This window comes from Schistocerca piceifrons, chromosome 2 (assembly GCF_021461385.2).
Source record: "Schistocerca piceifrons isolate TAMUIC-IGC-003096 chromosome 2, iqSchPice1.1, whole genome shotgun sequence".
NCBI lineage: Eukaryota > Metazoa > Arthropoda > Insecta > Orthoptera > Acrididae > Schistocerca > Schistocerca piceifrons.
This window is the reverse complement of record NC_060139.1, coordinates 681,975,818-681,997,023: the sequence shown is the minus strand read 5'-3', so window position 1 is coordinate 681,997,023 and position 21,206 is coordinate 681,975,818. Positions and strand designations below refer to the sequence as shown.

The following is a 21,206-nucleotide window of genomic DNA, read 5'->3' as shown; positions in this document are numbered from 1 at the left end:
GCTTAAGATTCTTGCCGTTTGTGTCTCAGATAAAGCGACAATTGTAGAAATGCTACCTTCTACGGTTGGAAACACTTTTCTTCCTTTTGAGGTTTTGTTATAGGTCTTTTTTTAGTGTTTTTCTCTTTAGCTACAGTTGTTGTGACTTATTTGGTACGCTAAATAATGTAAACATTACGTTCTATACATGTTTCTTACGTTGCACGTTCGCTGATTTTGCTGTAAGCGTAACGAACAAAAACTGGCGTTATTGGGTAGATGTAAGACATCTTTATGCGAGAGGCGAGGTTTTCTGGTGTTTAAGAGAAATTTTTTGTTGTTATAGGAAAACGATATTCTTCAATGACTGCATGAACTTTACAATAGAATCGTTAATAAACTTTTCCGTAACGTACCGTTTCATACCTCTGAGAGACCTTAGGCAAGTCAAGAATCAAAATGTGATGTCGTTTTATTGGTTATTGTCGATGTTATGGCAATACGAGGTGCATTCAAGTTCTAAGGCCTCCGATTTTTTTTCTAATTAACTACTCACCCGAAATCGATTAAACTGGCGTTACTTCTCGACGTAATCGCCTTGCAGACGTACACATTTTTCACAACGCTGACGCCATGATTCCATGGCACCGGCGAAGGCTTCTTTAGGAGTCTGTTTTGACCACTGGAAAATCGCTGAGGCAATAGCAGCACGACTGGTGAATGTGCGGCCACGGAGAGTGTCTTTCATTGTTGGAAAAAGCCAAAAGTCACTAGGAGCCAGGTCAGGTGAGCAGGGAGCATGAGGAATCACTTCAAAGTTGTTATCACGAAGAAACTGTTGTGTAACGTTAGCTCGATGTGCGGGTGCATTGTCTTGGTGAAACAGCACACGTGCAGCCCTTCCCTGACGTTTTTGTTGCAGTGCAGGAAGGAATTAGTTCTTCAAAACATTTTCGTAGGGTGCACCTGTTACCGTAGTGCTCTTTGGAACGCAATGGGTAAGGATTACGCCCTCGCTGTCCCATAACATGGACACCATCGTTTTTTCAGCGCTGGCAGTTACCCGAAATTTTTTTGGTGGTGATGAATCTGTGTGCTTCCATTGAGCTGACTGGCGCTTTGTTTGTGGATTGAAAAATGGCATCCACGTCTCATCCATTGTCACAACCGACGGAAAGAAAGTCCCATTCATGCTGTCGTTGCGCATCAACATTGCTTGGCAACATGCCACACGGGCAGCCATGTGGTCGTCCGTCAGCATTCGTGGCACCCACCTGGATGACACTTTTCGCATTTTCAGGTCGTCATGCAGGATTGTGTGCACAGAACCCACAGGAATGCGAACTCTGGAGGCGATCTGTTCAACAGTCATTCGGCGATCCCCCAAAACAATTCTCTCAACTTTCTCGATCATGTCGTCAGACTGGCTTGTGCGAGTCCGAAGTTGTTTCGGTTTGTTGTCACACGATGTTCTGCCTTCATTAAACTGTTGCACCCACGAACGCACTTTCGACACATCCATAACTGAATCACCACATGTCTCCTTCAACTGTCGATGAATTTCAATTGGTTTCACACCACGAAAATTCAGAAAACGAATGATTGCACGCTGTTCAAGTAAGGAAAACGTCGCCATTTTAAGTATTTAAAACAGTTCTCATTCGCGCCGCTGGCGGTAAAACTCCATCTGCCATACGGTGCTGCCATCTCTGGGACGTATTGACAATGAACGCGGCCTCATTTTAAAACAATGCGCATGTTTCTATCTCTTTCCAGACCGAAGAAAAAAAAATCGGAGGCCTTAGAACTTGAATGCACCTCGTACATACGCTCCCTGTTTAAAAACTATGTTACAGATCAATATAAGCGTTAGTATTCGCACTCATCTGATGTCCTGTTATGTTAGACTGTGACGATGGTGCACTTTGAAAGAAATGTGCGATAGCACCTAAGCAGAGCCATTACCAGGAAATGGAGGTTCTATTTTATGGCCTACGCTTTCGCCTCACTTAAGTCCCCCGCATTTCTTCCTGTGGAACACTTGAACGAAGGCGTTTATTCTGCTACACCGATGCATGTGGAAGATCTGGTTGCGAGTGTATATGGTGCTCTTGTAACTGTGGATTCAGCTATGTTGCGAAGAATTCAGAGAAGCATGGTCCAGCGAGTTGCGAAATGTTTGGATTTACAAGTAGGTCGCTTTGAGCATCTGCTATGAAGACTATATGCGCTTTGTGAAAGTACATGCTGTCACTGATAGTGTATTTAAAATTTTCAAGCTGGCTGTTCTTACTGAATGTGGTACATAATTTTAACATCTGCACATTGATAAGTATTGTAGTTATTTCTGTTCTATGAAAGTTAATTTATTTTTAACTTTTCATGAACATCGCTGACGTATCTGATGATAACTGTTACGTTCAATGTTAAAAATGTTATAGCTTTTGGGTTGGTATCGTTTAATAAGCAGTGGATACTATAGCGTTATTGGGTATATCAAAAATAGTAAAAAAATTACACCTATGTAGATCCAGAATTGAACACTCGAACTCAAGTATTCTAATGCAAATCTCTAGCCACTGCGCCAACTATACAGTACTACTTCACAGCACTGAATGAAGATACCTATCGTACTTGTTACTACAGTAACGCCAAACTGCGTGTCTTCAGACACGTACGGGATAACATTTTGCTACAAATTTTTCTGTACTTTTAGTATGCATGGAATCGCGCCGGAGGTCCGAGTGTGCCCATTTCGGTCCATGCTGTACATACATGATGACTAATCAACGTGTACGAAATATCAAACTATTTACGAATAATGTTGAAAGGAATCGAAATGTTATGTATCATTTTTCATGTAACCCAATATTTATTAAGCTGTCGCTACTTTTCCGTGGTTCACAAACGACATGTGTAGTATGACCGAATTAATTCATAAGTGAAATGATGACATTATAAAGCTTTCAAGGAGCTCCTTTGTCTAAATGAAGTGCGTTGGTTGCAAAATACCGATAAGTCTCGATCGTGAGACAAGAGAATGCAGAATCTGATCTCCATGTTTCCATAAGGCTTGATTTGTATGAGAACTTTCTGTGTGCCTGTTCCACAATTTGCGTTGTTCTTGCCACAGGAAGTTACCAAATGTCGCAGCAATATACGAGAACCTTTGACATTATTTATTAACTACACTTTTGTCAATCAAAGAACTGAAGAGGTATTTTCGGCTGAAAATTAACGATACTTTCTGCAAGGACTAATCTACGCATTCAGAAGTCAGTATGTATCGTGAATCAGTTGTCAGAATAAAGCTTTTTTGAAGAGGTCTCTGAAAGATGCTCTAGACCATGGACAGCATGCACGTGAGCCGGACAAGCGGGCTGAGGGTCGGCCTTCTCGGCTTTGCTCGGTCCTTCTCGAAAATACCCAGTACAGCGCGACTATTCATATTAGCATTGCGGTGTGGAATTTTCGGTTGGCACAACTGTTTTCCGTTCGGCAAAATGGCGGTATCCGCGCTGTTTACCCTTCGCTACTTCTTAGTGGTGTGAAGGACGTTCACAGGTTAAGTGGCTGTTTGCGGTCCAGCGATCAATCAACACAAGCCCTTAAAACTGAGTAGGAATGACGGAAGAAAGGGGTTATAATTTTCAATATCTATTATGTAGTCGCGCAATCTGCTGGTACTGAAATTTGCTATTAAACGACGTTACAACGAGATTTAGCAGCAATTAAAAGATATACAACTACATGGATACTCTGCAAATCACACTTAAGTGTCTGGAAGAGGCAATAATAATCTATTATTCCAGTCTCGAACGAACACCTAAATCTTTCATTGCGAGCACTGATTTCTCTTATTTCGTTATGATGATCGTTTCTCCTTTCGTAGATCAGCGTCAACAAAATATTTTCGCGTTCAGAGGAGAAAGTGATGATTAAAATTCCACCAGAAGATCCCGCTGCAACGAAAAACGCCTTTGTTGTAATGATGTCCGTCCCAAATTGAGTATCATGACACTCTCTCAACTATTTCTCGATAATGCAAAACGTGCTGCTCTTCTTTGAACTTCCTCGATGTGCTTCATTGATCCTGTCTGGTGAGGATTCCACATTGCGCAGCAGTACTTCAAAAGAGGACAGACAAGCGTACCGAGGCAGTCTCTGCCAACAAAACGCAATCTTTGGCTCGCCTTCCATGCAAGCTTTTCCGAGAGTTCTTTCCAGTTTAAGTTGCTCGTAATTGTAATTCCTAGCTATTTTGTTGAATTTGCGGCCTTTAGAATTGACTGATTTATCGTGTAACCGACTTTTAAACGATTCCATTTAGCACTCATGTGGATGACTTCAGACTTTTCATTATTCAGCGTCAATTGCCAATTTTTGGGCCATACAGATATCTTTTCTAAATCGTTTTGCAATTTGTTTTGATCCTCTGATAACTCCACTACACGATAAACGACAGCATCATCTGCAGACAACCTAAGAGGGTGCTCAGATTGTCTCGTTTACATAGATAAGGAACAGCGGAAGAACTGCAACACTACCTTTGGGAACACCAGAAATCATTTCTTACTCGATGTCTTTCGGTCATTTACTACGAACTGTGATCTCTCTGACAGGAAACGAAACCAGTCACATAACTGAGACGATGTTCCATAAGCACGCAATTTGACTGTAATCCGCTTGTGAGGTGCAGTGTTAAAAGCCTTTTGGAAATCTAGAAATACGGAATCAATTTCAAATCCCTTGTCAATTGCACTCAACACTTCGTGTGGGTAAAGAGCTAGTTGTGTTTCACAAGAACGATGTTTTCGAAAACTGAGTGGACTGGATCTCAATAGACCGTTCTCTTCGAGGTAATTCATAATATTCGAACACAATATACACTGAAGGGCCAAGGAAACTATTACACCTGCCTAGTACCGCGTAGAGCCCCCGCGAGCACGCATAAGTACCGCAACAAGACGTGACATGGACTCGAATATTGTCCGAAGTAGCGCTGGAGGGAACTGACACCATGAACACTTCATGGCTGTCCGTAAATCCGTAAGACTACGAGACGGTCGAGATCTCTTCTGAACAGCACGTTGCAAGGCATCCCAGACAAGCTCAATAATGTCCATGTCTAGGGAGTTTGGTGTCCAGCGGAAGTGTGTAAACTCAGAAGAGTGTCCTGCTGGAATTGCCCAAGTCCGTCGGAATGCACAGTGGACATGAATGGATGTAGGTGATCAGACAGGGTGCTTACCTACGTGTCACCTGTCAGAGTCGTATCTAGATGTCACTCCAACTGCACACACCCCACACCGTTACAGATCCTCTTCCAGCTTGAACAGTCCCCTGCTGACATGCAGGGTCCACGGACTCACGAGGTTGTCTCCATAACCCGTACACGTCCATCCGCTACATAAAATTTGAAACGAGACTCGTCCGTCCAGGCAATACATTTCCAATCATCAACAGTCCAATGTCGGTGTTCACGGGCCCAGGCGAGCCGTAAAGCTTTGTGTCGTGCGGTCAACAAGAGTACAAGAGTGGGCCTTCGGCTCCGAACTCCCATATCGATGATGTATCGTTGAATGGTTCGCACTCTGACACTTATTGATGGCCCAGCATTGAAATCTGCAGCAATTTGCGGCAGGGTTGCACTTCTAACACGTTGAACGACTCTCTTCAGTCGTCGTCGGTCCAGTAGTGTAGTGGTCCAGTTCTTGGAGGGTCTTTTTCCAGCCGCAGCGATATCGGAAATTTGATGTTTTACCGGATTCCTGATATTCACGGTACACTTGTGAAATGGTTGTACGGGAAAATCCCCACTTCATCGCTACCTCGGAGATGCTGTGTCCCATCGCCTGTGCCTCGACTATAACACCACATTCAAACTCACATACATCTTGATAACCTGCCATTGTAGCAGCAGTAACCGATCTAATAACTGCACCAGGCGCTTGTTGTATTATAAAGGCGTTGCCGACCGCAGCACCGTATTCTGGCTGTTTACATATCTGTGTATTTGAATGCGCTTGCCTACACCATAACCTTTGGCGGTTCAGTGTATGTTCCTAAATCCTGCTGAATATCGACGTTAATGATATGGGCCTGTAATTTAGGGGACTTCTCCTACTACCTTTCTTAAATGTTGGTGTGATCTGATCAACTTTCCAGTCTTTGGGTGCGGTATGGTTGTTAAGTATGGAGCTATTGCATCAGCATACTCTGAAAGGAACATAATTGGTATACCGTCTGGACCGGAAGACTTACTTTTGTTAAATGATTTAAGTTGCTTCACTACTTCGGGGATATCTACCTCTAAGTTACTCGTGTTGGTAGCTGTTCCTGATTCGAATTGTGGAATATTTACTTCGTCTTCTTTGCCGAAGAAATTTCGGAAAGCTGTGATTAGTAACCATGCTTTGGCAGCGCTGTCATCCGTAGTATTTCCATTGCTATCGCGCAGAGAAGTCATTGACTGTGTCTTGCCGCTAGCGTATTTTACATATGACCAGAATCTCTTTAAATTTTTTGCCAGGTTTTGAGACAAAGTTTCGTTGTGGAAACTATTAGAACCTTGTCGCATTAAAGTCCGCGCTAAATTTCCAGCTTCTGCAAAAGATCACTAATCTTGGGGAATTTGCGTTCGTTATAATTTGGCGCCGCGCGGGATCAGCCGCGCGGTCTCAGGCGCTGCAGTCATGGACTGTGCGGCTGATCCCGGCGGAGGTTCGAGTCCTCCCTCGGGCAGGGTATGTGTGTTTGTCCTTAGGATAATTTAAGTTAAGTAGTGTGTAAGCTTAGGGACTGATGACCTTGCAGTTAAGTCCTATAAGATTCACACACATTTGAACATTTTTTTTTTTTAATTTGGCATGCTTTTTTAGTTGTTTCTGCAACAGTGTTCTGACCAGTTTTGTGTACCAAGTGGGTCAGCTCCGTCGTTTATTAATTTATTTGATATAAATCTCTCAATTGCTGTCGATATTATTTCTTTGATTTCAGGCCACATCTGGTCTACAGTTACATTGTTAATTTGGGAGGAACGAAAATGGTCTGTCAGGAAGGCGTCAAGTTAATTTTTATCTGTTTTTTTTTTTTTTTTTTTTGGTAGGTACAGTTTTCGTTCATTTTTGGAGGATTCGGAAGTTACAGTATTCAGTTTCGCTACTAAAGCTTGTGTCCACTAATCCCTGAATCGGTTTGATGCTCGTTATTAGCTCAGGATTATTTGTTGCTAAGAATTCAACTTGTTTTCGCAACCGTTTAATATTCGAGTGGGTTCAAGAACTAATTGCTCAAAATAATTTTCAGAGAATGCGTTTAGCACATTTAGGAAAGATTTTTATGCGTGGCTAAGGATTTAAACATGTATTTTCACGAACATATCGAGGATAAATTGAAGTCACCACCAAGAATAACTGTGTGACTCGAGAACATGTTTGAAATTAGACTCAAGTTTTCTTTGAATATTTCAGCAATTGTATCATCTGAGTTAGGAGATCGGTAAAAAGATCCAATTATTATCTTATTCCGGTTATCAATAATGACCTCTACCCATAATAACTCACAGGAAGTATGTACTTCAATTTCGCTACTGTATTTAACCTATCCTTTCTGAACACCATTATGTCTTTCGAAAAATTTCGACTGAACTTACGTCCGGCTTTAGCCAGCTTTCGGTGCCCATAGCTATTTGAGCAGCAGTGCTTTCTATTATCGGTGGAACTAGACAATTTGCAACTGTTATATCGATGTTTCTTGGATCTACGTCCTTATTGTGTCCGACCTGTGCGCTTTGAGACTGAAACCATTTTTATGTGTCCCCGAGACCCCTCTAACCTTAAAAAACCGCGCAGTGCACGCTACATAGCCCCTGCTACCCGTGTAGCCGCCTCCTTCGTGTAGTGGGCTCCTGACCTATTTAGTTGAGAATGAATGCTGAAAAGATTACAATCATCAGATGGGATTCGTTGTTCTGTACATCAAGAAGCACTTTGTGCTAAATTTGCAAGCATGGAGCACATGAAGAAATTGGTGGTACGAGTAGTAAAATTTATAAACTCGCACGCATTATTCCAGTCTGTTGCAACAGTTGTCGAGGGAACTGAATGGAGAGTATGGAGACTATATACTGCTGCAAAGTACGGTCATGAAGTTAAGGGGCATACCTGGAACAATTTTTCGGCTAAAAATTCGCTATTGTTGAATTTATGAAGGAAAAAGGAGTCCTGAAACGAAAATTAGAACATCCGGGATGGATTGCAAACCTCGCATTTTAAGTGGACTTGACTGCACGCTGCCCACAGTAGGATATTGCAGGGTGAGAAGCAACTTATTTCTGATTTGATGGAGATGCATTTAAAAAGGAAACAGTACTCTACAAGGAACAAATTCTGGCAAACACAGTCCAGTTCCCCAACCAACTGGCGTTAAATAAAACGGAGAGTTTGAAGAATTTGTTGTGGCCTTGAAAGAATTACAGTAGTGGTTTTCTTAACGTTTTGAGGACGCTGCCAGTCTTACGCCTGTGTTCGAGCTGTGTCCGAGACCGCTTGTGATCTGTGTTGGTGAGAAATACAAAATACAAAACAAAATCGTATGCAGTGTGACTGCGTAGCCATCTAAATATCGTGCGTTCGCAGTTCCCCCTCTTGCCCCTCCACCCACTCAATGTGGTGTCGTGGTCATGTGCAGACAGGCTGAAAGCTAAGGCATGTGAGCTAGGTCACATGTTTGAATGCTTCAGATTTTGACTGCCTGATATTGTGTCATCAACGTGGAATAGATGCAGTCTGCTTTCTATCATGCAGACAAGATAAAAGCCATGAAGCTGCTGTTTATTAGTCGACACTATTTTAAATTTTTAACAAGAATGTCAAATACGAAATTTTCCCTCTGCAGCGGCGTGTGGGCTCATATGAAACTTCCTGGTAGATTACGACTGTGTGATGGACCGGGACTTGAACCCTGTCAAAAGACTTAGGCACGTGTTATGATTATATCAACATTCACGAATCTTACAAATTAAGACACCACCTACCTTTTGGTATCTCGTCATGTAAGCTTCTACGGCCTGAGCAGAACAAAATGGATCATCAGCACATCTTTCAAATGCTGTAAAAACAAAAATGACAATTGACATCTCAAACAAAACAGAAATTTAAGGAAGAAATTTACGAACAAGTGCGGAGAGAGCAGAGTATGAGGATTTCGTTATCAGGTAATCGGAAGTGACCTGTAATTCATAGCACTGAAGTATGTGAGAAGACTTGGAAGTATTAAAGGAAAAGAATAAACGAAAGAAACAAAAAACAAACAAAAAGGCAAAGAAGAAGAAGAAGAAGAAAACCGATGACTGTTTTTTTTCTTTTTTGGTGAGTGCAGCTTTCACTCATATTATTATATGAGTTACCATATTAAGCTCGGTCCTACATAAATATTTTAACTACAGCAGGGAAAATTACAGAGCGAATCCTGTGATACAGAGTCACTAGCACTTGGGCCGGCCGGTGTGGCCGAGCAGTTCCAGGCGCTTAAGTCTGGAACCGCGCGACCGCTACGGTCACATGTTTGAATCCTCCCTCGGGCATGGATGTGTGTGATGTCCTTAGGTTAGTTAGGTTTAAGTAGTTCTAAGTTCTAGGGGACTGATGACCTCAGCTGTTAAGTCCCATAGTGCTCAGCCATTTTCGTTAAACAGTACCGTCACCCTCTCCCCCCACCCCCCCCCCTCGAAGGCCAGACATCCATGGACGTGGAAGAGCATCAAAAGATATCCGTCTGGATTAATATAAAACTGCTCGTCCTCTAATTACGTAGTAACGGAAAAAGGTTCTCGGTGCAGCAGGGAAAGACTGTGAATTTCTGGTCAGAAATGCAGTTGTGTTTCGAAATATGCCCCTTTCAGATAACATTTTATCCAATGTTGCTGCTGCAACTGAGTAAGTGTTTAAGGAGACCAAACAGCTGAGGTAATCAGTCTCCTATTCACCCCCCAGGACAGAAGTAGTATACACAATCTGTCTGCGTTCAGAGTAAGTTCTGTGTACAAGTGTGAGAAAGTTTTCTAACTGTTTGTGTAAGTTGTATCTGACGCAGAACACGGATCGAACCCGGTATTCGCCTAAAGGGATGAAGGAAACCACCTTACAACCACACCCAAGATGGCCTGCACGACGACCCCTCGTCTGTTAATCCGCCGAGGAGGTGGAGTGGGGGGGGGGGGGGGTTCCATCTGGACCAGCATACCTCCCCATTCCAGAAGCAGCCACGTTAACATGCAAGGCTACCTGAGTGGGTTTTTATTCCGTGAATAGAAGGCTCGGAGGCAGTACTGTAGCTTCTGACCATTTTTTTCTACTGTTGTATATCGAAGAAGTAAATGAATGAATTGAAGACAGTTTTGGAAGGGCAAAAAAAGAAAAAAAAAATACTGATACGAAGGTTCACAGAGGACGTAGCATATCTGGGCTGATGCAGGAAAGGCGGGTGGAATGGAAAGAACAGTAGGCTTAGCACAGTAAATAGATCGAGGGTAAACAAAACAAAGACGAAAAGTAGTACAGAGCGTAGTAACCACTTGCTTAACATTAAACTAGAACTGAAACAGTATTAGAAGAAGAGAAACAATTGCTTAGCTCCGGAGCCGGAATGGTTCCTCTGAATATGAAACGACCTTCACCACACTTCCCCAGTTCGAGCTTTTTCTCTGTATCTACTGATCTAAACAATAACCTTCCTTTCTTCCACCAAGCTCTTCATTTGAGTTAATATCTACAATCTGGTATAACTGTAAAAGCCAAGCGAAAGCAACTAAACAAAAAAACTGTTACGCCAATATCGATTTTGCTGCGAGTGTATCATGGGCCCAAAGAGTATTCGCTCGGTCCTGAAGAGGTACAACATCGGTGGGCTTTTAAGCAGTGCAGATCGCTGAGATGGGCTCTCTAGGAAGTCTCGGAGTGAAGCAGAGAGGGCGCTGATCGAGAATTGTGTGGACGGCCATCACTGTGACAGTTGCGAAGGAGACACCTGAGGGGAGCAGAGTATACTCGACTGATGGGCTACTCGGTGGAAATGTTGCTATCTGGCAGAGATACAACGCGACCAGCTTTGACCGAGTTGGTGTTTGAACTCCATTTTCTGGTGGCCAGACTGCTCGTTTAATTAGTGGCGGGTTTTGACTGTTAAAGTGTCGGATCATTTGATCGAATTATCTGGTGCCATGCGCGTCTGCTGAGGGAGTGAAACTTGTTCTTTAATGTTCAGGGGTTTAGTTAAGACAGTTGCGTTAATATGTGCCATGGTTAGTATGTGCCATGTGGACGGCTTGAGATTACCAGTTAACGAAAGATGTTGTCCACATTTCATCCCTAATTGACGTTGTCCAGGGTTGCTCTCACCTTAGCAAATTTTTATGCCTAGAAGCCGGCCCCGCAGCAGTCGGGGAACCCTTAATTGGCATATTGTTAACTGGACTTTTTCTTCTGTAGGAATTTACACGTGGAGTCGATGTAACACTGGTCTTCACGGGAGACTATGCAGGAGTGGGCTAGGTTTGGACCCTGTAGTCGTGTGAAACGTACCAGCCGTGAAGCAGTGGATGTATTGCTTCAGCCCCAGGGCAGCTCCAGAACACTACTGTACAAGGGGTAAGACCAGATGGGTAAAAATATTAATCTATTTATTAAAATCAAGTTGTTCTCGTTTGTGTTTTAGAATGATTGAGCCTTGTGCGGCTCGTGTTCGTGACGTTATTGCTTGACATCTTGTCTTAGCGGCACTCCCGTCTCGTTTCTTATTCGATTTACTGGCGTCACTAAGTTGCTGCCTTGCCTGCCTGTGAGTGGCAGCAGCAGCGCTTATCGATAAAGCACTGTCATACTATCTTTGGAGCGACCGCTAGTATTTCCGGGTAGTCATGTGTCGGCAGTTCAGTTGGGACGGAGCAGCAGTGAGGTCCGGACAGCCATGACTCGCCCGACCATTTTCGGCACTCATGACTTGAGTGGGGACGACCTTGGTTGGTCGTTCGGTCGGTCGTCTCATCGGACGGCGTGTATTTGGTCGCCGGCCGCTTCTGGGTTCTCTGTGTGTGTCGACTTGTGATTCATCCTTGTTGTTCCAGATTCACTGGCTTTAGTATTGTTAGAGTTGTTTGTGGAAGTGTTTTTGCGGAACCGTGTGTAGTCTGTGTGGTTTTGACTGAGCAGCTGTTTTAATGCTGTGTGCGTGCTGCAGGCAGTCAGTCGGTTGGGGGAGCAGTGAGCAAGTCTCCGCGGCCCAAGGTCAGGCCGGGACCGCTTGCGGTGTGCACGCGCTGTCGGATCATGGGGCTCTAGCTGTGAGAACGACAAAGTTCGTTGCCCACCGAATCTGGACACTGAAGTTGAGTGATCAGTTAACCTGTTGTTGCTCCCTGGGGCGTTCGGGGTAGCAGGAACGTATGATGTGTTGGAGTCGGCGAAATCTTGCAGCCGTCTTCCTATATTGTGATTAATTATTAAACTGACTGTTACTTGCCAGTGAAGTGCACCAGCCGTATTTTCTGCCCTGTGGCCGTTAACACCCAAGTTACCTGCCCTTGTCGTTAGCGTAGTTTCCTGGTAGTGTGCCTTTCCTCGTCATGTTGATGCTGTCTGGCACGGCATGTTGTTGACAGCCTTTTAAGTCGTTCGGTTCATATTTTGGTTAGAGTGCTTATTGTTCCCTTGGCTGTTTTTAGAAGCCAATTTCTGAAGGCATAGTGCTGTTCGTATCCTCGTCCTCGGCCGATATTTTTTCCATTGTTGTGCCGTTGGCTGGACGGAAGGGAATTGGCTAAATTGTTGATCGGTCCTTAGCTGTCCCTAGTTTGGGTTGCCATCTGATTATTTAACTTCAACTCTTGGCTGCCTGTCTCACCTCACCTTACGTTTGAGCTACCTTCTCAGATCAATCCTTGGAATACTAATGAGCACCACTTGTTCTGTTTGTTTTAGATTGTGATTTTCATTATAGTTTGAAGTATTGTGTGAGGCCTTCGGCCACGTATTAATTCAGTTCTTTTAAATTTTACATAAAGGCCTTCAGCCATGTTACATTAAAATTTTGAACATTGATTTTATTTTTAAAAAAATTTCCTTAAAATTTGTTCTATCTGAAATTGTTTGTAATCCAAGCCCTAAGCCGTTAGGTGTTCGATGTGTTATGCGTGGCCTTCAGTCGAGAATTTATGTGAACCCCTTTTAATAAGGTCTTCAGCCGTGTGTATTCTTTAAAGGAAAAATTTTATATGAAGGAAGGGCTTTATTTTAAATTGTTTGTCTGACTTGTTGTTCAGGCCTTCAGCCGTTGTAGTAAGTTAATATTTCTTTAATTAGGCTATTGACCGTTCTGTTGTAATTTTAAAAAGAACTTTCTTGGTTAGAAAAGCTGTTTATTAATGTGTTTTAATTATAGTTGTCCTTCAGACGTGTAGTGTATGCCTTCAGCCTCTAATTGTTTTCAATTGCATGTTTTTTTTCAAAAAAATTGACCTATTTTTAGTTCCTTTTGATTTCTAAGCCAGGCCTTCAGCCGTTCTTGTTTTTGGTGATGTTTTGGGCCTTCAGCCCAGAAAGCATTTCAAGTTTCCTTGTTTGCTTTAACTAGGCCTTTAGCCGTATTGTCTAATTGCGGTCTTTTAAAGCAATGTGTAAAAAAGTGGTTCTTAGAAAAATAAAGTTGTGTGTTTGATTGTGGAACTCACAGTAACTATTTACGGCCCCATCCACAATCCTAATCTTATCCTGTGCGTTCTCTGAGTACCTACCACCCAGGTTTCAATTATGTGTGGCTGTTTTCCACACACAGCTGAAAGGATAGTTTGACGCATGAACGAGTTGAATTCTTGGGTTTTGATCTGTATCACGCTTGCAGCTTGGAAGAAACTGTAGCTATTGTCTTTAGAGGTTTTTTTTTTTTTTTTTTTTTTTTTTTTTTTTTTTTTTTTTTTTGGGTAGCTTTGGTCTACTTTACTTGCAACTGATGTTTGTGATGCTGCGGTGCCCGAAGTCTAGGTTATTGGTGCTATTCTCCAAGGACAAACTTATCTGTTAAACTGATTGGGCTTGGTGTAGTACTTTCAAGAAAATTATGGAAGAGAGATTTCAAAGTACTGAGATATTTTCCAGATGTAAATTAAATTAAAGTTGGTTAGTGTCTTCACCTTATATACATAATGTGGTATTGGTTATGGTCTGTATCTCTAGCCCTTCTAGTTACACTGATGTTTGGAACGTCTCAGTGGAGCAGAAATTACAATGCTGTGTGTGTTTAATCTACTGAAATTTATGAGCCTTATCAGGCGAACTAAGTAAGGGCTTTAAAATTTTAATTAATTTACCACTATTTTGCTGGAACGTAAAGCTTTACTTCACGAAACCGGAGTGGGTTGTCTTATGTGTTTTTAAGACTTAAAGCAAATTCATGTTATCTTTTTTTGAGTCATCAGTCTACTGACTGGTTTGCGACCCGCCACGAATTCCTCTCCTGTGCCAACTTCTTCATCTCAGTGTAGCACTTGCAGTCTACGTCCCCAATTATTTGCTGTATGGGTTCCAATCTCTGTCTTCCTCTACAATTTCTGCCCTCTACAGCTCCCTCTAGTACCATGGAAGACATTCCCTGATGTCTTAGGAGATGTCTTATCATTTTGTTCCTTCTCCTTGTCAGTGTTTTCCACATACTTCTTTCCTCTACGATTCTGCGCAGAACCTCATAATTCCTTACCTTATCAGTCTACCTAACTTTCAAAACTCGTCTGCAGCACCATACCTCAAATGCTTCGATTCTCATCTGTTCCGGTTTTCCCACAGTTCAAGTTTCACTACTATAAAATCCTGTGCACCAGGCGTACATTCTCAGAAAGTTCTTCTTCAAATTGAGGCCTGTGTATATTTTTGATACTAGTTGACTTCTCTTGGCCTGGAATGTCCTTTTTGCCAGTGATTGTCTGCTTTTTATGTTCTTCTGCTCCATCCGCCATGGGTTATTTTGCTACCTAGTCAGTGGAATTCTTTCATGTACTTCGTTATCACCAATCCTGATATTAAGTTCCTCACTATTCTTATTTCTTCTTTCTCTCATTACTTCTGTCTTTCTTCGATTTACTCCTATTCCATGTTCTGTACTCAGCGGAGTGCTCACCTCCGTTCTTTCACCGAGGATAGCAATGTCATCAACGAATCTTGTCATTCATATCCTAATATCACGAATTTTAATTCCGCCCTTGAACCTCTGTTTTATTTCCTTCATTGCTTCTTCGAAATATATATATATATATATATATATATACGTCAGACCATTTGAGAATCGACGGGCTTGTATGTCGTCCACACCGCAGTGAACACACAGGAATGTATCAGCGAAGCGGATGTTGTGCAAACGAAGTTGGTTGACCTGTTTGTGATTGCCGGTGATATATCCCCCAAATAGGACGCCCGTATCGAGAAGGCATGCTTGCACCGCTTTCCATACACGAAACCATATGACTGGGGTAACTTTTGTTCGATGGGATTGGGGAGCCAATGCATTTGTAATGTGTCATATTCATCTAAAAGTAGTTCGGTGAGGCTCGTCAGGCAACAGCGCCGGACTTCCAGTTAGGAGCTAACAAAATGTGCCGTAACTGTGTCCGGCACATGGAATAAGCCAACTCTCGTGGGAGGCCAAGGGAGCCTTATTTAACTTTGAATAACGTCCCAGTACAGACAAAGGATCCCATCGCCATCAACATATGATGGGTGAGGGTAATCGGGACAGGCACTCTTGTAACACATTACGGAACGAGAGGCGTGGCAGACATTCATGTATCGTGCACGCTGTACAAAGTCAAGTGATCGAACTCAGTGATAAATTAGGCCATCCCTGATCATTGGAGGAGATGTCTACTGCTTGTTATTACCAAATAATAAAGATTATTCGTAAAATCAATGTCAAAGCAGTGGACAGTGGTGACACGCTTAGAGGAAACATCTCTAAGGTAGGCCCTCTCCAGTGAGCAGACCCTGCGATTTGGAAACGTTAAGAGAATTGCCCAACGCCTCACTATATGTCGCCACCCTCGTCAGTGCCATACGAACACCATCTTCACTGTGTAGGCATAGGACGAGATCATCAGATAATATGTACAACAGAAGTGGTGTGCTTGCAATGAGACCCACCAGGCGTTAGCGAAGTCCGTGGAGTAGGAGTTATGCCAAAGCATACCATATCGTGGAAAAACCCTGTCGGACGGAGCGCACAAATGCTAGAGGCGCATTGAAGCGTCCGTTATATTCTTGAAGTCGCGTCGCTCAAGAAGCGTATTATCACTGTTAATATATGAGCTAGAAAACCGATGTACTGGAAGACTGTCATCAGGAGGATGTGATCGACACGGTCGAATGCCTGACTGAAGACATCAGGTAGATTTCGCCACCTGGCCAGTGCGATCATGTCCCTTTAACGGCAAAGGGCCGTATGAATGTTATTGTCATCACACAGCGAAGTGTGGTCCAGGGACGTGACGTACAGTGCTGCCTTGTTTGGCCATGATGCCAACAAACAGGTGAAAACTATTATGTTGCTGTTGAGTAGATTGATGGGCTGGTAATCACAGATCCTCGATCGCCCTTGCGGCTTAGGGACTGGGATAATGACCTCATTAAGGAAGGTGTCTGAGATTGTCATTGTCGGGGACACCACAATAGATGAACATCTAAGTAGGAACCAACAGATAGTTAAAACATTTTAAATTTCTAAGAGAGGCCGTCATGTCCTGGGGACTTCTTGGCAGCTTCCGCCCTGATAGCATCTAGGACTTTGTCCATGACCACGTCTCCTTGAAGTTCTAAAGCGACGTACTCTGGTACGGTGTTTATGGTGAGTGCCGCTAACTCCTCAGTTAAGGTTGGGTTATGCAGGATGGCAGCATGTAACTGGATAAAAGGAATGGAAAGTGCGACCAATGGCACATTGTACAGTATGTCGTCATCCTTCTGCATGGGAAGGTTGGGCATGAGAGCTCGATGACGCCGCCTCCATTCTGTAAGGAGGAGGTACATTGACAGCGTTTTGTGAAGCATACAGTCACTGGTGTGGGACCTAACAATGGTCTCTTCCAAGCATCATCGGAGCAGTGGAGTGATCCCTGCTTTAGCTTGATGCACTAGCACCTGACAGGTGGAACAGAACGCCATCGAAGTGCAATCATGTAGAATCGTGTAACAGACAATAATGTCCTCACATGCTAAGCCTTGACGTCGTTGCCATATCACTGGCCTGTGCAGAGCCAGTTTCACACAGCTTAGCCACCAGGATAGGGCGGATATGTAGGTGAGGCGGTGTCGACGACATAGGGTCCATGCGTCCTCAGTTATCTGTCAGCAGTCAACGGCAGTCAGGTGGGCAACATTTAATTTCCACAGGCCACGACTCTGCCACACCCGTTGGCGGGCGACGCCGACATCGCAGATGTAGACCCCATGTTCGGATGAAGTCTGGGAACACACTTTGGCATATCGAGTGACGTCATCAACGGAGCTTGTTAGATAGATATGGTTAAGGTGACTGGAATAGTGCACTGTATATTATGTGAAACCTGAAAACCTGCGCGGGTGCTGTGAATCTTCGTTCATGTGTCAATAAGCTGACAGGGGGCCGCACATGGGGATTGTCGTAGGAGTTGATCAGTGGGTCCTTGTGTGGAGCTGAGGGGTCCTTGCATGGACTTGAAGTCCCACCGAGGACCAGATCATCCCATGGACCCTTAAAAAGCGGCGTTACCGTGCTAGCAAAGAAGGTGTGTCGTTTGCAATGTCGACTGGAGCAAGACAGTGCACATACATTTAGGACGCAGACGCCGAACCGACTGAGTTACTCACATACAACTCACAACCCACCCTCACAGGCTTGCTTCCACCAGTACCTCGTCCGCAGCGATAGCTGAGCGGTCAACGTGACGGACTGCCGTTCTAGGGGCCCGGGTTAGATTCCCGGCTGGGTCGGAGATTTTCCCCGCTCAGGGACTGGGTGTTGTGTTGTCTTCATCATTTCATCCCCATTCGGCGCGCAGGTCGCCCAATGTGGCGTCGAATGTAATAAGACCTGCACCAAGGCGGCCGGACCTGCCCCGCAAGAAGCCTCCCGGCCAATGACGCCAAACGCTCATTTCCATTTTACCAGTACCTCGTCTCCTACCTTCCAAACTTCACAGATGCTAGGTTGTGAAACTTACGAGACTACCTTTCCTGGAAAAAAGGATTCTGCAGAGACACGGTTTTGCGCAGTTTGGGGGATGTTCCCAGAATGAAATTTTCACTCTGCAGCAGAGTGTGTGCTGAAACTTCCTGGCAGATTAAAACTGTGTGCCAGAACGAGAATCGAATTCAGGACCTTTGCCTTTCGCGGGAAAGTGCTCTACTGACTGAACTACACAAGCACGACTCACGACCAGTCCTCACAGCTCTACTTCCGCCAGCAGTCTTGCAAGTTTCGCAGGAGAGCTTCTGTGAAGGTTGAAGGCAGGAGACGAGGTACTGGAAGAATTAAGGCTGTGAGGACGGGTTATGAGCTGAGCCTGGGTAGATCAGTCGGTAGAGCACATACCTACGAAAGGCAAAAGTCTCTAGTTCGAGTCCGCGGTTCGGCACACAGATTTATTCTGCCGTGAAGTTTCATGCCTTAAATAGTTACCGAGGAAATCATATGTCTTTAAGTCAGCCTTTGAGTGTTTTATCTTCTTCTGCGATTACGCGACGCATTTGCAGTCGCGCACCACTCAGCAGTTGGCGTCGTTGCCTCCCACGGCGGTAGAGGGCGCGCAGAGCATCAAAGCTGTCGAACAAAGCATTACCGGCGTTGTCGAGCGGGCAACGGGGACAGCGTTAAGGAGCCTTGTGTCGGGCAGCGGACGGATTAGAGTTTGAAATCAACTCCTTGGAAGAAGATGGGCAGCTGCTGGCCAGCAACACAGGGATAGCAGCGTGAATGCTCCAGTGGCACGCTGGCTCGAGCTCGTTCAGGTTCCCTGCCGGGCTGTTCCTGGAGGATTGCTACGAGCAGGACAAAGGCCGAAGGTTGGAGAGCTTGCAGCTAGCTACTGTCACATGGAGTGCTGCGCCAAGCGCATAGAGACCGCCCGTTTAATGTTGTTTGTTTCTGAGAAGTATGTATTGGAGTTTATTGGGCAGCTGTAGCACAGCCTAGTCTGGAGATGAGGGCCTGTCAGAGTGGCACTCGGCGGCTGTCAACACCGAGAGAGCGGCACCAGACACACGAAGATTGGCCATCACAGTGTTTTACTGCTCCCTGGGAGGACTGCGTGAACTGCAACTAGTGCTGTATGCCCTCTACAGAAGACTGCTCAACGGAGCTTTCAGGTCTTGGAGTGTTCAGTTAACAGTCCTTGATACTTGTTGTGGATTCCGTGGCGTGCCACGGTGACTTTGTTCATTTGCATGCTAGGTGTATTTTGAAACTGTGAGCCTTATTGCTCTCCATTCACAGACTGGCGGCTGCAAGCGCAATATTATTATTATTCAGGTTTCCCGGTTCGACGAATTCGAAAGTCCGCTATAGTGCATGGACCTAGACGACGGTCGCTAGGCTGCGCTCCTTATATTTGCGAGCGCTGCTGCGCTGCCTCAACTATGTGCGCGAGCTACGCCCTTTGCGCCAGCCTATCGGCGCCAGTGGCCACGCTATTAAGCTCGCAGCGCAGGGGCCCTGGCCTCAAAGTGGATGCCTCGCGTGACACGGTCACTGGCTTACACCACACTGGCACCACGACTTCCCGGCATTGGCACCACCACCCTATCCCTCTTATCATACTCGAGAAATCAGATTCGAACCATGGCTAACGACAGCCCTGTTACGCCCACTAATAAAGTGTCAGGCTTGATACGACCACTCGATATGTGACGTCCATAATGCGACCACCAATATCAATACCTATGTAGTTGTGTTCCCTATTACTTGCCACCTAGAACTTCCACTATCAGAGCGTGGTACACGACTTCAAGTCCCAATGCCACACCAACGTTCACTCAAATGATGTCATTGGATTGATGTCATCGTAGGATAGAAAAATTTTACACGTATATCAAGACAGTAAGACCGAGATCCAATGGTGGCCCTGACCCCCACCTAGGACACAAAAAAAGAAAAAAAAAAGCAGATATTAGTCGTGTCCCGACTGCGGTCTCGTATTGTTCACTGTACTCAGCGTTGTTTGGTTTCTGACATTATTACATGCAGGCTCTCGATTTGGTTTACTCTCTATAGTTGTCCGTCGTGTTGTCTTCGTTTTCGTCCGTCACGACTGCTGTCTTCCCGTGGTTTTCGGTGACTCGCCGTCGACGCCCTCGGCCCGTCGGCCAATGTTTCTTTATCGCGTCCGACTCCGACTACTACAGTTATACAGTGACCTAGCCTAACTTGTTTTGTCTCATTCCAGCTTGTTTGTGGGAAGGCCTTTGAGCAGATTCTTATTGGTACTTTTAAAACATTTCTTAATTTGCTACGTTTTGGATTTGGTATCACAATACCTTTCCGGATTGATGTGCAACTGAGCTACGGGCTTCTTGTAAGCTTACTATCTGGTAATACACATAGTTCTGGATGGCGTGTGTGTGCGAGGACAAAGGTTTTCAATTAGCGTAACAGTCTGGCTCAGCATTGTGATGTGCGATGTGGTTTTTTCTACATAATTTTAGTACGATATTATCTTAGGGCTCTTATGTTAGAATTTTAGTGTTAACTTGTTGACTTATTCTGTCACTGAGGATTTCTCGTATGATTGAGCCACAATTATGAATTGTGAGATTTTGCGAAATATGTTGAAGGATGATGTAGTTTGACTGCTAACGAACTATTGGTAATGCTAAATATCTTACTTAATATTTTTGTCCTTTTGTTTTGGATATTATTGTTATTGATTCTGAATCAATTAGATTTTTCTTGTAATTATTGTGCTGGTTTAAAATAATTTCTGTGGAACAATTTTCTTAACGTTTTAGTGACTGTGTCTGATAGCAGTATTGTGAATAATCACAGCTGTATTATAGCTTTGACTTCACAATGGCCAGTCATGTCCACTTCACAGCCTATGTTGCTGCTAAATTCCATTTCCACTGCGCCTATCTTTATAGATTTTGGTTTATTTCTTCTGGTAGGAGTAATATTATATTTAATACTAACAAGGGGAGGCCGCCAATTGTGAAATTCAG

The 21,206-nt window shown here is 44.1% G+C and overlaps 1 protein-coding gene across 1 annotated transcript in view; it reads right to left on the bottom strand.

Annotated features, from left to right (window-relative positions):
• The window catches only part of LOC124777304 (invertebrate-type lysozyme 2-like), a 72,293-nt gene that overhangs the window by 11,188 nt on the left and 39,899 nt on the right, over nt 1-21,206 (bottom strand). The window contains exon 3 of the mRNA XM_047252658.1: nt 9,017-9,090. Within this exon, the coding sequence (XP_047108614.1) occupies nt 9,017-9,090 (74 nt within the window). The remainder of the gene's footprint in view (nt 1-9,016; nt 9,091-21,206) is intronic.